The sequence below is a fragment of the Stegastes partitus genome, unplaced genomic scaffold (genome assembly GCF_000690725.1).
Source record: "Stegastes partitus isolate 25-593 unplaced genomic scaffold, Stegastes_partitus-1.0.2 Scaffold74, whole genome shotgun sequence".
Taxonomy (NCBI): Eukaryota; Metazoa; Chordata; class Actinopteri; family Pomacentridae; genus Stegastes; species Stegastes partitus.
The window spans coordinates 4,009-18,224 of record NW_007577805.1 but is presented as its reverse complement, the minus strand read 5'-3'; the positions used below and the strand labels follow the sequence as shown (position 1 = coordinate 18,224).

The 14,216-nt window shown below is 41.9% G+C and overlaps 1 protein-coding gene across 1 annotated transcript in view; it reads left to right on the top strand.

Annotated features, from left to right (window-relative positions):
* Nucleotides 1-12,921, top strand: part of syt1a (synaptotagmin Ia) — a 205,581-nt gene extending 192,660 nt beyond the window's left edge. Inside the window, exons 10-11 of the mRNA XM_008276467.1 lie at nt 8,110-8,243; nt 12,382-12,921. Coding sequence (XP_008274689.1) covers nt 8,110-8,243; nt 12,382-12,588 — 341 coding nt within the window. The 3' untranslated portion in view covers nt 12,589-12,921. The remainder of the gene's footprint in view (nt 1-8,109; nt 8,244-12,381) is intronic.
* The last annotated feature ends 1,295 nt before the right edge of the window (nt 12,922-14,216 follow it).

The following is a 14,216-nucleotide window of genomic DNA, read 5'->3' as shown; positions in this document are numbered from 1 at the left end:
TTTGACACCACACACTGTATGTCACATTTAATTGGAGCATGTTTCATCTGTGTGCACTCATCTGTGGGTTTCAGGGTGAATTATTAGCGTACAGTGATGGCACGGCGCATGTTTCACTGGAATATACTCTAAATTGCAGTTTAAGTTTAGATTTTTGGTGGTGGTGGCTGCTTTTCTGCTCTGAGAATGGACTTAAATGTGCAGCAGCAGATGGATGAAATAATGGGCAGGTCTCTAATAACAATAATTAGCCCTCATCCACAGGGCGGCTCATCCAGAGCTTAAGGAGGAGGACAAGTAATTGATGGCCTGGGATCAGCCTTCTCCTCTATTGTCATCCTGTTTACCATGCCTAATTATAGTCACAGAGGAAGATGTGGGAATTATCATTAACCAATGTATAATCAGAAATAATTCTTTTGATTTGCCCCTCATGAAACAACCCCCAAATCTGCCTCCACGCTGTTTCTCACAAAAACAAACCTTTGAAATGACACTTTGAAATTGTACAGTTGACTTTCGGTGGCTGCCAGGATTGCTGCTACTTAACTGCGGTGATGCACCATGTTCTTTAGTTGTCGTCTCAAAATAATCCCGGCCTCATTACAGTCGAGTTACTCCTCTCCCCGCTTTAGTCGACTCCACTTTGCGCAGTTACAATACATATCTATTATGTTGAAATGCAGGCAATCAGATTCAGAAAAGTGAAACCCCAGTGGGCGAAGCGTTTTAGAGTTTTGCAAAACAGACTACAAAGTGAGTTCTAAAAGCTGTAACTGGTTCAGCAGCCAAAGCCGTCCCTGCGACAACATCTCTCTCAACCTCCCACAGATGTGTCACCTTAAAAACGATCTTATTATCTGTTTAAAATGGTGCGTTTTACAGTATTTCCAGTCACTGTGCTGTTTCCTTGCCATTGTGCACATCAAAGGTGAGTGAGACTCAAAAGTGTGACTGACACAAAAGGCTAAGTGTCTGGAAGCAACTCACTATGAGGACATGCAATCTCATAAAGGTGGCGGCAGCAAAAGTGTTTTGTCCCACTCTCTTTGTACCTCTGAAGATGTCCCACAGGGCTGTGAAGCAGCACATAACCAGGTAATAGCCAACAGTGGGGGAGGTTATCAAAGCACACAGGCACCATGTCAGCGGTAATGAAGCCGGCTCACTATCAGGCCTCTCGACTGGAGGGTTTATTTGTTTTGCTCCTCTGACTGGTCAGACTGAGAGGTTTTCTCCAAGTCAGTGAGGAAGTGGACATTAGGGGTCGTTAAGATGATGTATAGGCAATTTAAAAGTGATAAGAGAGCGCAAAGTTTATTTGTCAGTTGTTTCAAAATGTTCCTTCAATTTATACAAAAACCAAAGATGTAGATAAAAATGATAATAATAAGTCAGTGAGTTACAGAAGTGTTTCCAAGTTTTTACATAGTAAAGATTCTCATTGTGCAAACAAGACTATGATACAATATGACAGTAGACCTCTGTCAGATTTCATGGAGGCGGTTTGCACCTCAGAGACGAGTTTTCACTGTAAACGCCTGTGTTTGTGTGGAATGTGTGTGTTTCAGCGCTGAGCTGAGTGCGCAAAACTAAACCGACAGTCACCCCTGGGTGCACCCACCATGGCAAATTCAAAATGATGGGAGGAAAGCTAAGATGACAGCCGGGCTATTTTTAACGCTGCTAGTATTGGTGTTCATTTGGCACGACTCTGGCAGCACCCGCAGTGGCCACACTCTGTGAACACGGAAATATTTTAAGGAGGAAGCCAATTCTGTGTTTGATGTTCTGTTTCTGTGCACGTAATTCAGTCCTGTAGCTTCCCCTCTGATCGACACCACCCTCACCAAAATAGTCCAGATGAGCTCCAGCTGGTAATTATTCACAGCTTGAAATACGGAGTAAGTAACCACTTTAATATCAGACAGCTTTATTAGTTCTACTTAACTCTGCCGCTGATTTGGCTCAAAGCTCATCGCTTATCCAGGAACCTGCGTCTTGCCTCCTGGGGGAAATGTATGGACCGCTGATAGTGCATCGCCTCATAAAACTGTGGCCGAGATCCAGGACTCAGATGAGTAACCCTGAGGATAGCGAAGACGAGCCTCTGCGCTGTACACATATGTGAGGAAGCGCTCTTGCATCACAAGCGCTGCCATTCATCCATAAAATGGGAGAGATTACATCCGTCTGGGATGAGACAGCAAAATGGGCCGGATATGAGGTACGACGAGCCTCCCAAAACTCAATAATGCCAAACTCTCATCTGCTGGCTGGAAAGATAAGGGCAGCTGGATAGCAGTGATGTGGCGCCACAGGTGTTTCCTTTTTTTCAGCCTGAGAAAGGGTTATCTTGCATAATCCCATTCAGCTGTTGTATTGTGTTTGTTCAGGCACAGTTACCAGAGTAAGAGTCACGAGCAATCACAGTTGTAGCATTAGTGTGATATGTACAGCTGCATGCAAAAATAAATAGCATTACAATTGACAGTTTGTTAAACCCCTTTCTTAGAATAGCGGTTGTCTAGTTCTCTGTATGTTGAAGCAGAGCGTATGGGGCCAGTCAGCTCCTAAACAGTTTGCAGAGTGGTATCTTTGTTCTGCCTTTACAAATCAAAAACACAAGACGATAGTGTAATGAGTGGATCAAACAGTGGGTTTGTCTGTTCTGGACTAAGCTACAAATATTGCAGGGTTAGGATCGTTATCAGGCTTCTGCAGAGCTTGATGATGAGCTGATCATTTGAATCAGGTGTGTTGGAAGAAGGAAACATCTAAAACATGCAGGATTGCGGCCCTCGAGGACCGGAGTTCGAGACCCCTGAAGTATTGCCTTGTCGTCGGAACTAGTTTCGTCCCTGCAGTAGCTTGTTAGAATAGCGTTAACTAACGAGGTAACGGAAGCCAATAATGGTTGCTGAGGGAGTCTTTATTGGAGTTGGGAAATTTTACATTCCAGTGGCCTAAGTCAATATTACAATATTTCCAAATATATCTGTTAAGCTTTATAGAGCACTTCTCTGACAAAAATCTGAGTATAATTTCATGAGACTTAAATCCTTTACATATTCCCTTACAATGCTTATACTTACGCATGTCCCAGTCCAGTTTATTTGCCCCCAGTCTGATCCAATCTATTTTATATTTAGTATCTGCCAATACAGAGTTCCCATCCAGTACCATTTTCCTACATAGAACACACTCCAAGTATTGTACACTGCTCAAAAAAATAAAGGGAACACCTAAACAACACAATGTAACTCCAAGTCGGTCCCACTTCTGTGAAATCAACCTGTCCAGGTAGGAAGCAACACTGATTGTGAATCAATTTCACCTGCTGTTGTGCAAATGGAACAGACAACAGGTGGAGATGAGAGGCAATTAGCAAGACAACTCCTATAAAGGAGTGGTTCTGCAGGTGGTGACCACAGACCATGAGTCTGTTCTCGTCCTTTCTGGCTGATGTTTTGGTCAGTTTCTCATTTTGTCAGTGCTCTCACCCCTAGAGGTAGCATGAGGTGGTGTCAACAACCCACACAAGCTGCTCAGGTAGTGCAGTTCATCCAGGATGGCACATCGATGCGAGCTGTGGTAAGAAGGTTTGCTATGTCTCTCAGCCCAGTGTCCAGAACATGAAGGAGATACCAGGAGACATGGAGGGGGTTGTAGGAAGGCAACAACCCAGCAGCAGGATGCTACCTCCTCCTTTGTGCAGGAGGACCAGGAGGAGCCAGAGCCCTGCAGAATGACATCACACAGCCCAATAATATGAGATCCTCAGACCCACTGTGAGACCACATGCTGGTGCAGTGGGCCCTGGGTTCCTTCTGATGCATGACAATGCTCGGCCTCATGTGGCTGAAGTGTGTCACCAGTTCCTGCATGATGAAGGCATTGATGCTATGGACTGGCCTGCCCATTCCCCAGACCTGAATCCAACTGAGCACATCTGGGACATCATGTTTCCTTCCATCCACCAACGCCACGTTGCATCATAGACTGTCCAGGAGTTGACTGATGCTTTAATCCAGGTCTGGGAGGAGATTCCTCAGGAGAACATCTGCCGCCTCATCAGGAGCATGCCCAGGCGTTGTAGGGAGGTCCTACAGGCACATGGAGGCCACACACACTACTGAGCCTCATTCTGACTTGTCTTGAGGAATTTCCACTGAAGATGGATCAGCCTGTAATGTGGTTTTATAATACCATTGAGACCAAAGAAGGTTGGAAAATTCCATTTTGGCTAACGGCGAACATTGTGGGGGTTTAGTTGGTACAGAGGCACCATGATAAGGTCCTCTGTGATGCTTGACAAGCAGCACATATCTGTTCAACTAATCTGGGATCAGCTGGGAAAGTGTTCCCATGTCCTAGTGGCATTTGTAAGCACTGCCTTCGTGACCTCTATTATATGTCTGTGGCCCTAAACAGTAATATCCGCACAGGAGAAGTGTCTAGTGGACTCAATTTGTAATACAAGTTAATGAGTTACTGATTGATGATGCTGCATTTATTAAGAATTTTTTTAAAGTCAGAACACCTGTGTGACATTGGAAAGGATTGGGCTTAGATTCGTACCCATACCGATGAGTTAAACTTGCCTCGATCGGTCTATCTTTGACATCCGTACTCATACTACCGTTCTTCCCTACGATACAAAACCAATAATGCATCTTTATTTTCTTGCCTTCTACATTGATCACTGAGGACTGTGCTCGGGACAATCTTTTTTTTTAGCCCCAGTCTTGGCGCAGTATCATGTGTAGTATGTAGCCAGATTCTCATTTTGATATGAGTGGGCTGGGAGCATTGAAGAGTCAGCCAGAGATGGAGTTTTAACTCAGGAAGCTAACATGAACTTAATTATCCAGCTTCATACAACAAACAAAAACATTTGTCATTTTAGACAAAAGAGTTGACAGTCACTGTGTGGTAATGATAAAGTTTCTTTTGTCTACCTGATTAAAAAATTACTATGAATTTGGCAGCATATCCACCATTTTTGTGATCACAAACAGAAAACAAGGTGTCACAACAGAAACTAAAAGGGTAGGCGCTTAGTGCAAAGTCACATTAAGTTTACAAACACATAATATAACTAATATCGCTCTGTCTTAACATAATTTAACAAGTACAAATCTCACAGGTATGTTTTCTGGAGCGTTTTTGTCCTTTTGACCCATTTACCAGCTTTTGACTGAGACATTTTTTTTAGACCACTATGAACTTAAATTCTGCAGAAACCCACAGTAAGACAGAAATGTGGGATTTTAGGTTTAGCTGCTTTGCGGTATAAATTGTGAATGTGAGACATGGATTTGATTGATAAAACCAGTGCATGAAGGGCTTATGCTGCTGTTTAAAACATACCAGGTAAGTCTGGATAAGCTCCTCATTTAGATACTGCCGGATGTATTCATTTCCTGCACAAAGTGGCAACACATGCACACAGCCCTCCTTCACTGTTTTTCTCATCCCAGCACTCCAGCTCAACTCAGCAGGAGAGTAATAATGGACACCCACTCCATTAGAAGCCTGCTACCTTTTCACTCACATCTCTGCCATCTATTTATTCTGCTGCTTTCCTCCCTCTGACTCTGTTTGTGCTGTTTTCTCTCTGTATTCATGTCAGCCTCCCTGGACGAGCCTGCCATTGTGCAGTCGGGTCCTTATCCCGCTAAATTGGATAAAAGATTATAGAAGCTCTTTCAGTATTTGCTATTGCTAGAAGTCCCACACCTAAAAACAGAGTTTTTCTTTCAGAGCAGCCCACACCTCAAAAATCCTAAAGCATTACCGAGACTTTGTGCATATTGGATCCAGTGATAAATCCAGATTATCGGAGCAAGTGGTGTTTCAACAAGTAATTATAAGCTCCGATTCAGAGTCTTACTACTCACTCAGGCCAGTGCACAGCTCTGAGCTTCAGCAGTTAGAGGGGGGATATTTGTCGCCTCAGGCGGGACGCCGCCTCATTAGCATCTCTGAGATTATCGTGGTTATTTGTTTATATCTTTCTCAAGCAGCGTGTTGTCTTCAGTGATAAATGACAAAGTGGTTTTCATTTATTTTTCACTGTAGCTTTGCAGCGCTGGTGATTGAGATCAGAGAACATTAAGAGTCATTATGTGGTCTTTGCAAGTGGCGCCAGAATTGTCAACAACCTCGTTCATAATTTTCACAGTGCAAACCAGAGCTAACCCTGTGAACGGTATTATAATGAAAGCTGTGTATTTTATATTTTTATTGTTTTCAAGAGTTTCTGTTTTTAGAGAAAGCAGAAGTTTTGCTTGTTCTTTTAATACAGTGAAGAATTTCCTTTAGGCAGCATCAAGTGGACATTATAGGAACTGCAGCTCAACGTACCACATTCAGTTTAGACGCTTGCAGGAAACCAGGGGTCCATAATATGAAACAAGTCAGTAAGGAAAGCTGCAAAAAAAACTTCATGAATGTGCAATTAATAGGTTTAGTTATGCATCACAAGATTCTTTCAGCTGCAACCTTGGTGACATTAAATAGCTTTGAGAGCAAGTAAACAACCATGTGTAAATATAACCAATCTGAAAACATCATCAAACCGATTGCTGCAAATCTTATTAGGTCAGCAAGCAGGCTATGAGGCCGTAGTGTTTCAATCAGTTTCTGTTTCAGGATTATATCGCTTTACAAAGGCAGATAGAACAATGAAATGCTTTGAACTCTTTGAACGGGAAAAAGTCTCCTTCTCTGCTCGCTGTCTGCACACCGAGCAGATAGCGAGCGGAGGATAGTGTTGCTATTTCCCAAGAGAGTTAAATGATCAGTAGGCAGTAGTTTTTTTTTTCGTTGCTTTGATCTATTATCTCAACCAGGATAGGAGTTCAGCATCTGTTACCATGGCAATGTGACCCGGTAAGAAGTGATTGTCTTCGTGGTCCCTAAAAACCCAAACCTGAAGTTACCTCGATGACCTCAGATCCTGCTTCGTAGTACAGACCTCTGGTTACTCAGAGAGCTCGTATTTACATGAATGTAAACAGCCTGTTGGAAGCTAAATTACTCCATTGTTGTTATTTTTGTGCGGGTTTTTTTTAGTCCTAATCAACAGGAAAATGTGACTTACTGCAATCAGCCCGTTGAATTTGACGAGCAGACTTGTTGATGAGCACTTTCAGTCAGGAAACAGTGTACCGGAGTAATGGGGAATAGATGCTCAGGATGTCCATTTCTCTGTAGCAGGTGTAAATATACCACCACATTTCTCCCTTTCTAAATTGTAAGGACCATCTCTCAGCAGTAATGGATTGTATGCAGTGAGGAAAAATGTGAATGGACAGGAAGAGTGCATATTCTTTGAACCACAGTAATTATTGAGTCTCCTTTCATCTTTTCAGCCCCTTTTGTGTGTCATTGAAAATTACAGTGGAACATTTTACATTCTTCAGCTGCCCAGAGTTTGGACTCATTAGGATCTCTGTGAATGTGCAAATTAAGAGCCTCACCTGGTCCCTTTAATGGATCAATTAAAGCCAAAAAACACGGTTTTCATTTCACAGTTTGAGAAGGTGATTGCTCCCTGCCTCGTTGTCAGTTGTCTCCCTCGAAAACCCCGAACCAAGACGCTAACTCTCCTCTTCTCCAATTTGGTTTTGATTACAATTTGGAGTACGTAAACAAATCAGGAGGAGTGGCGTCACGTCACAAATGAAAGCGATGGGTGGTTTGCTGTTTTCCGGCGCGCTCTCTACCTGATTGCAGAGAGTGGATGAGGACGGACGAAGCAGACCACTTGGCTGCCACTTGAGATGGCATTCGGACAGATGACAATGAGGCTCTTGAATGGGGAAGGTTAATTGAGTGATGAAAACACACAGGTCCCTGATGGTCGTGTTTTGTAACACCTGCTTTGGCGATATTAACCTATATGATATCAGTGTGTTTGTATTTTGGTTAGTAGCAACAAACCAACAGAGAGTTGTCGCCCGATTCTGCAGTTTCCCTTCAGCTCTGCAGGTTAACATTGTTTTGTATCCAGTGTATGGTTCAACTGCCCCAACGTGGCCAAATACACCTGTGAGCTTTCCAACAATGTGCAAAATAATTTCCTTTTCTCTTTTTTTGTAGATCCATATGTGAAGATCCATCTGATGCAAAACGGCAAGAGACTGAAGAAGAAGAAGACGACAATCAAGAAGAACACCCTCAACCCTTACTACAACGAGTCCTTTAGCTTTGAAGTCCCATTTGAACAAATCCAGGTATGGTTTCATCTGCTTGCGAAGCATTTTCAAACTCAAAAGGCAGTGTCCATCCATCCATTATCTATGCACTGCTTAATCCTCACTGGGGTCGCGGGGGAAAAGGCAGCGTGTTGGGGACAAATTGTACAATAAAAACCAGCAGCCAGCAAACATTTGGTTGCATACAAGCAATTGATAAGTGGGAGCTCATTTACCAAATAATCAGTTTAGAGGCTTTTCATCATAACAGTATAATCAAAGCACTTCAGTTTAAATCACCCTCGGTTTTGCAATTTGACAAGCCAATTGCTCAGTGGATGTGATTGTCTGCACTGTTATTGCCTGTAGCATGTACCTCAGTGGTATTTGTAGCATGTCTGACAGTGATTACCGTGCATATCATTATTTAGCTGTATTTAACCAAGTATACACAGAACAATTATAGCATGTGACGCTTTAATGGATGATTTAGGCAAGACAATGATTTGATTCAAGACAAAGAAGAAGTAAAGCGTCAACTTTTTTCCAGAACGTTATGAAGAAAAGGATAAAGAATGCATGAACTGTGCCAGAAAGGAAAAGCAACAAACAAGATTATCTCTTCAGGCAAGACAGTAATTGAGTCAAATTGATTAAGCCTGTCACAGCTCACAAATCACAGGTTTGGTTCCACGAGCCTCAAAATTCAATTTAAACACTGCTGATCCCAATCAACCCCATCCGAATCAAGGCCTCATTCAGCGCTGCTGATACCAGTATGTTGGCTGAATTTACATTTCTTATCTCACTGCCAAGAACCAGGTTGATCATTAAGTAATTGATTGAATCATGAACTTGTCATTGATTAGGTTTATTGAACTCTAGAGAACATACTTTACAGCCCTAATTTAACTGTGACAATTCCATCAAGCACCAACATCCAAATAGGTTGGTGTAAATGTTGGACTAACGAACTGTTTAAACGTCCTCATCATGGCTGACAGCTCTTTAGGCCTGTGGCTGGATTGCATCTGATTTTCAATGAAGACACTCAGAGCTGTGGTGACTTTTAATTACACACTTTCTCCCACCATGTCACGTCTTTCTGCTCTTTAGACTGGGATTGCTGTTTAATTTACTAATCAATTCCTCGGGCAGAATGTTTCTGTGTACTGTTAAGATTTACAACAAATAACACAGACTGCTCATAGAAAGCTGTAATTTAACTTCTTTTTATCGATAGAGGCAAAGTGTTGGATTTAGGTTTAAACTGACCTTGGGACTTTTTAAGTAACTAATCGAAAGAGTCTAATTGTCTCAGAGATTGTGTGGGAATTTAATTGGTCTGTCTCGTAACACTAACAGAAGCTTTAGTATTGACTGACGTTCCACCACATCTTCCTTCGTACACACATGATTAGTTGTGAAGCAGTGACACAGCAAACAGGCTTTCACATACTCACGTTTTACACTAACACCACATAAGGACCATAGAACTCAATTTCCTCCAAGATTTTGCTCTTTTTTGTTGCTTGTTCCAGGAAAAAAGCAGAATGTTTTTTTGTCTGTATCTAATTTTCCTGTTTATGCAAATAAGGAGGTAGATGGATTTGTATATAACTTATGTATTAAGGCTGATTTATGCTTAAAGTTATGCATACTTAGGGGACAGGAGAGTCCATGGCCCACTTCAGCTCCAGCCATGCTCTTCCTTGTTCATTTTTGGATTAGGTAGGAGTTTGCCAAGATAGTGATGGCCAGAGCCGCCACACTGAGCCTCAGAATCACTGTTCAGGAAACCTGCAGATAACATCTGAGAGGGGTCGTCCATCTTTATATACAGTCAGTGGAGTGTATGAAGCACCTTATGCTGGTGACGCTAAACAGACGTACAAGCTAACGGATCAACTGTTGTTCATGACATGAGGTTGATATTCGTCTTATCATTTCACAGAAAGTTAATAAGCTTATTTGCCAAACTGCTGAGCTGTTCCTGTTCATTATGTGATTATTTTTGGCAAATCAGTCACAGCAAGGACAAATAGTCCTGCCTGGTCAGTGATGATTAGCAAGAGGCTCTGCTAATTTTCCTATCAAAGAAAGCCTTGTTTCAATGAGCATTTTGAAGGTGAACTGTCACTTTATAAACCAACTAACCCCAGCTGGCCATCTGGCAACCTTATTCAGTATTTCATTACATGGCGTATTAGGCATGCTCTTTCAGAACAGTGGCTCTGAGCTCATGCAGGTGGCGGTAGCCTCGTCTCAGTGTGTCAGTGGATCGAAACTTAATCAGGGCGCTTTGTGCACTAATTCATATTCTTTGCCAGAGATTGACGCCCAGGCCACTCCTCTTTGCGGCGTCCCTTAGAATAAACACACAAACCGAGGCTGAGTCTTAGACCTCTGAGTAATCAAACATTCTGCTGTGTTTGGCTCTGAAAATAACTCTGGTCTGGAATGTCTGTTACAGTTAATCAACATTTAATGGCTGAAGGAGCACCTCACTCCCTGCATCACTCTACTACTCAGAGAAATGATCAGGATTAGTTTCATAAGCCTAATACACTCGACAAGCATTTATCTTTATTCATTAGAATTTCAGATATACAGTTTGAAACATTCTACGCATCTACACAGCATCTAGTCAGCCATTCTGAGACCTCTCAGCTGCATCGCTTCATGTTTTTACGTTAAATGGACAAATGAGTTTAAGCAACATGAGCAGAAGCAGCAATTAGGGGAACTCAGACTCAATAAGCTGCAAAGTAACAGGTGACTGCATTGCAGAAAAAGATATGATATGAAGAAAGATCGACATCTGACAGACGACAGATTTTCACTTGCTATAAATCAGACAATAGAATCCTGTTGCATCAGTTTTAATCTGGTTGTATGGGGAAAAAACACATTTTGATATATTAAATCATCTTGTGATAGCTGTAGATTGTAAAGAACTAGAAAAGTAAAGTCAACACAGAAGTGTTCTTTCTAACGGCCAGCAGGGGGCGACTCCTCTGGTGGCAGAAAGAGGTCAGACTGTAAAGAAGTCTATGAAAAATTGACCCTGTTTCTAACTTGATCTGTTACCGACTAGTTAATGGTCTGACTCGCTACTTTCTATACAGCATGATATTTATTTGGTAGATTATGGTCCCATTTATACTAAAACAGATGCTAAAGCAGTGTATTTTTTTTAGGGTGGGGCTACCTTGGGATTGACAGGTCTGAAAAGTACGTTATGTGTAGTGTCCTCAAATTCTCAGTCAGATCCATCCCATTCTTGTTGTGTCCTTTTGCAAAACACCAAGATTGTGATGGCCAAATTCCAAACTGCACGATGAAAGTCCACAAACCAATAGGTGACGTCACAGCGGCTACATCCATCTTTTATATACAGTCTAAGATTACATTCTGTTCATTCTTTTCTCCACATTGATCTGGTCTTTAGTAAATCCAAACAACATAGCAAAAGCTGAAGGTTGTTAGAAAATAAAAGGAATCCCTCTTCACTTAGAGCAGAGATTAAAAATGTGACCTTTAAAGAGCACCGTTTAGCGAAAACTTGTGGTATTCAATTTTGAGATAAAATAGAAACCATCTTGTGATGGCTGTCAACATGTTGACGTTCTGACCCATAAGTACTCAGATTATTTAGTACGTTATATCATCAGTGCCCGAGTACTCAGCGCTTGAGTCGGACCAGACACATCTTCAGTCTTCATTTTGGTCTCAACTACAAACCTGTAAAGTTTTGTGACTGCATCTTCCACAGTCATTATGCCATTGCGCTGAGAAATCTTCCCACAGGCAGACATATGAACACCTGCCAGATTACTCCAGACAACCTTTGTGGTAGTTCCTACTACAGTAGGTACTTCAGGGACCACACAGACTCACAATGTGACAACAATACCAGCCACACTGTCACGGCAGGTAAACATGGACCAACAGCAGAGGGCAGGCTTTAAAAAGAGGCAATAACAAAGGAAATTAAGTAAATGGAGGGAGTCGGAAAAACATCTGGCAACCCTTTACAATGAAACCATGATTTCAGAAAAGTGGACCGCGTCTAAACAAAATGTAAATTTACTGTTTCATCGAGAACCGTCTTTCTGCTGACGACACCTCGATTTACTTTTGTGTCCCCTCTTCTCCCACTCTTCCCCCTCCACAGAAAGTGCAAGTTGTTATAACTGTTCTGGACTATGACAAGATCGGCAAGAACGATGCCATCGGCAAGGTCTTTGTGGGCCTCAACAGCTCGGGGACAGAGCTGCGCCACTGGTCCGACATGCTGGCCAACCCCAGGAGACCCATCGCCCAGTGGCACGTCCTGAAGCCCGAGGAGGAGGTGGACGCTCAGCTCTCCACCAAGAAATAGGCAGGGCGCTTTCAGTACCTGCCTTGTAGTACTCTTTAGCCAGTATGTGTAAATACCTCAGTGATATATGGGTCCATCCATGTAACTCCCACCTCCCTTCACCTCACCCCTCAGCCTCCCCCAGCTTTACCGCTCTCCCGATTTCACACAGTCCTGATCGTCCGAACATCCCGCCACATCCCGTTCTGCTTTTCTTTTTCTATCAGGGTCTCGCTTTTATTTTTGTTTCCTCTTTGATTTAGCGGTTTTTGATTTCCATCTCCAAGCCCTTAACTGCCCCGACCAAAAGCCCCCTTCTTTTAAGCAATATGATCTGTATAGATAGCGCATGACTGAAAGAATTTATTGTACCACAGTTGTATATATAAGTATGCAGACAAAAATGATTTCTAGTTTATGTGTTTGTATGTTGTTACCCGTTTCCTAATCTGTGTATATCTTGATGTTTTTAATAAGATGTTCTATTTTAAATTATGTAAATGCAGATATAGAGGAAAGCCAATATTATATATCCCAGGATTTAAAAATTCTACCTTATTACCTTATTGCATTCCAGAAAAAAAAAACTGAATCCAACTTGCAAGACACTAGAGGAAATATATTCACATTGTAAAGGACGACGTCTGACTTTAAGTTCAGCAAAAGGATCATCACAGAAAAGACAAACAGATGAATATATTCACACAAAACTCCAAAATACAAGGCCATTAACTACTATGGTTCTGTGGGAAAAATTATGCTGCTGGAAAATTATACAAGCACATGATTTCTTACGACTTTTTGTACTTATTTCTCAATCAGAGGACCTATGTGTTTAGCTTGATGCACAGAAACTATAGTCACTGCAAACCAGTTAGCGTTTCATTTCTCCATGTTTGGCAGTTAAGTGAAATAGGTCCTCAACTTTCACTTCTACTGGCTCGTTTTCTTGCCTCCCAAAAGATTAATTTTCTTAATCCTTCAGAAACAGACCCCACCTGGAAAAAAAAAAAAAAAAAAGCACCAAGCTGTAGCCATTGTGTCCTTAAACTCGTTTAACAATATTTTGTTAACTGCTTACTTTAAACAGCCTTGTCGTTGTTGGAAGTATATCGCATTTAGGCCGGGCTCTGATCTCTGAGAGGGAGTTTTAAAAAAAGCTAAAAAAAAAAAATACAAAGAGTCGCGGCTCTGGTTTTAAGAGGACTATTTTTTAGAGCAATTCAGCGTCTTGACTATTTTTAGTAAACTGCATGATTTTTTTTACAATCTTTACTAAAGGCTGGGACGGGGGGAGATCTACCGACACCAGGGGAAGCTCTTCTGATACGATCCCCTTGCCTTCAATCAGAGGAGAGGACAAAAAAAAAAAAAAAAAAATCAAGCGTAATGTTTAAACTTTGGGTCAATGTAATGTTGACGGAGGTGAGGTGAGTTTCTAAACACTGCCATTTTCAGGGAGGTGACTTATGTAGAGGCCCTCTCTTCATGCACACTCCCACTTGCTAGTGGTTGTAGCTTTGGTTTATTGGGAACAATGTCTTTGGCTGCAGTGGTGCCCTGAATCGCAGTCTTTGCTTTGCGTTGCCTTCTCACAGTGACAATAGAGCTAGCCATGTTTTACTGCCAATTTTAACTTTTATGTGGCT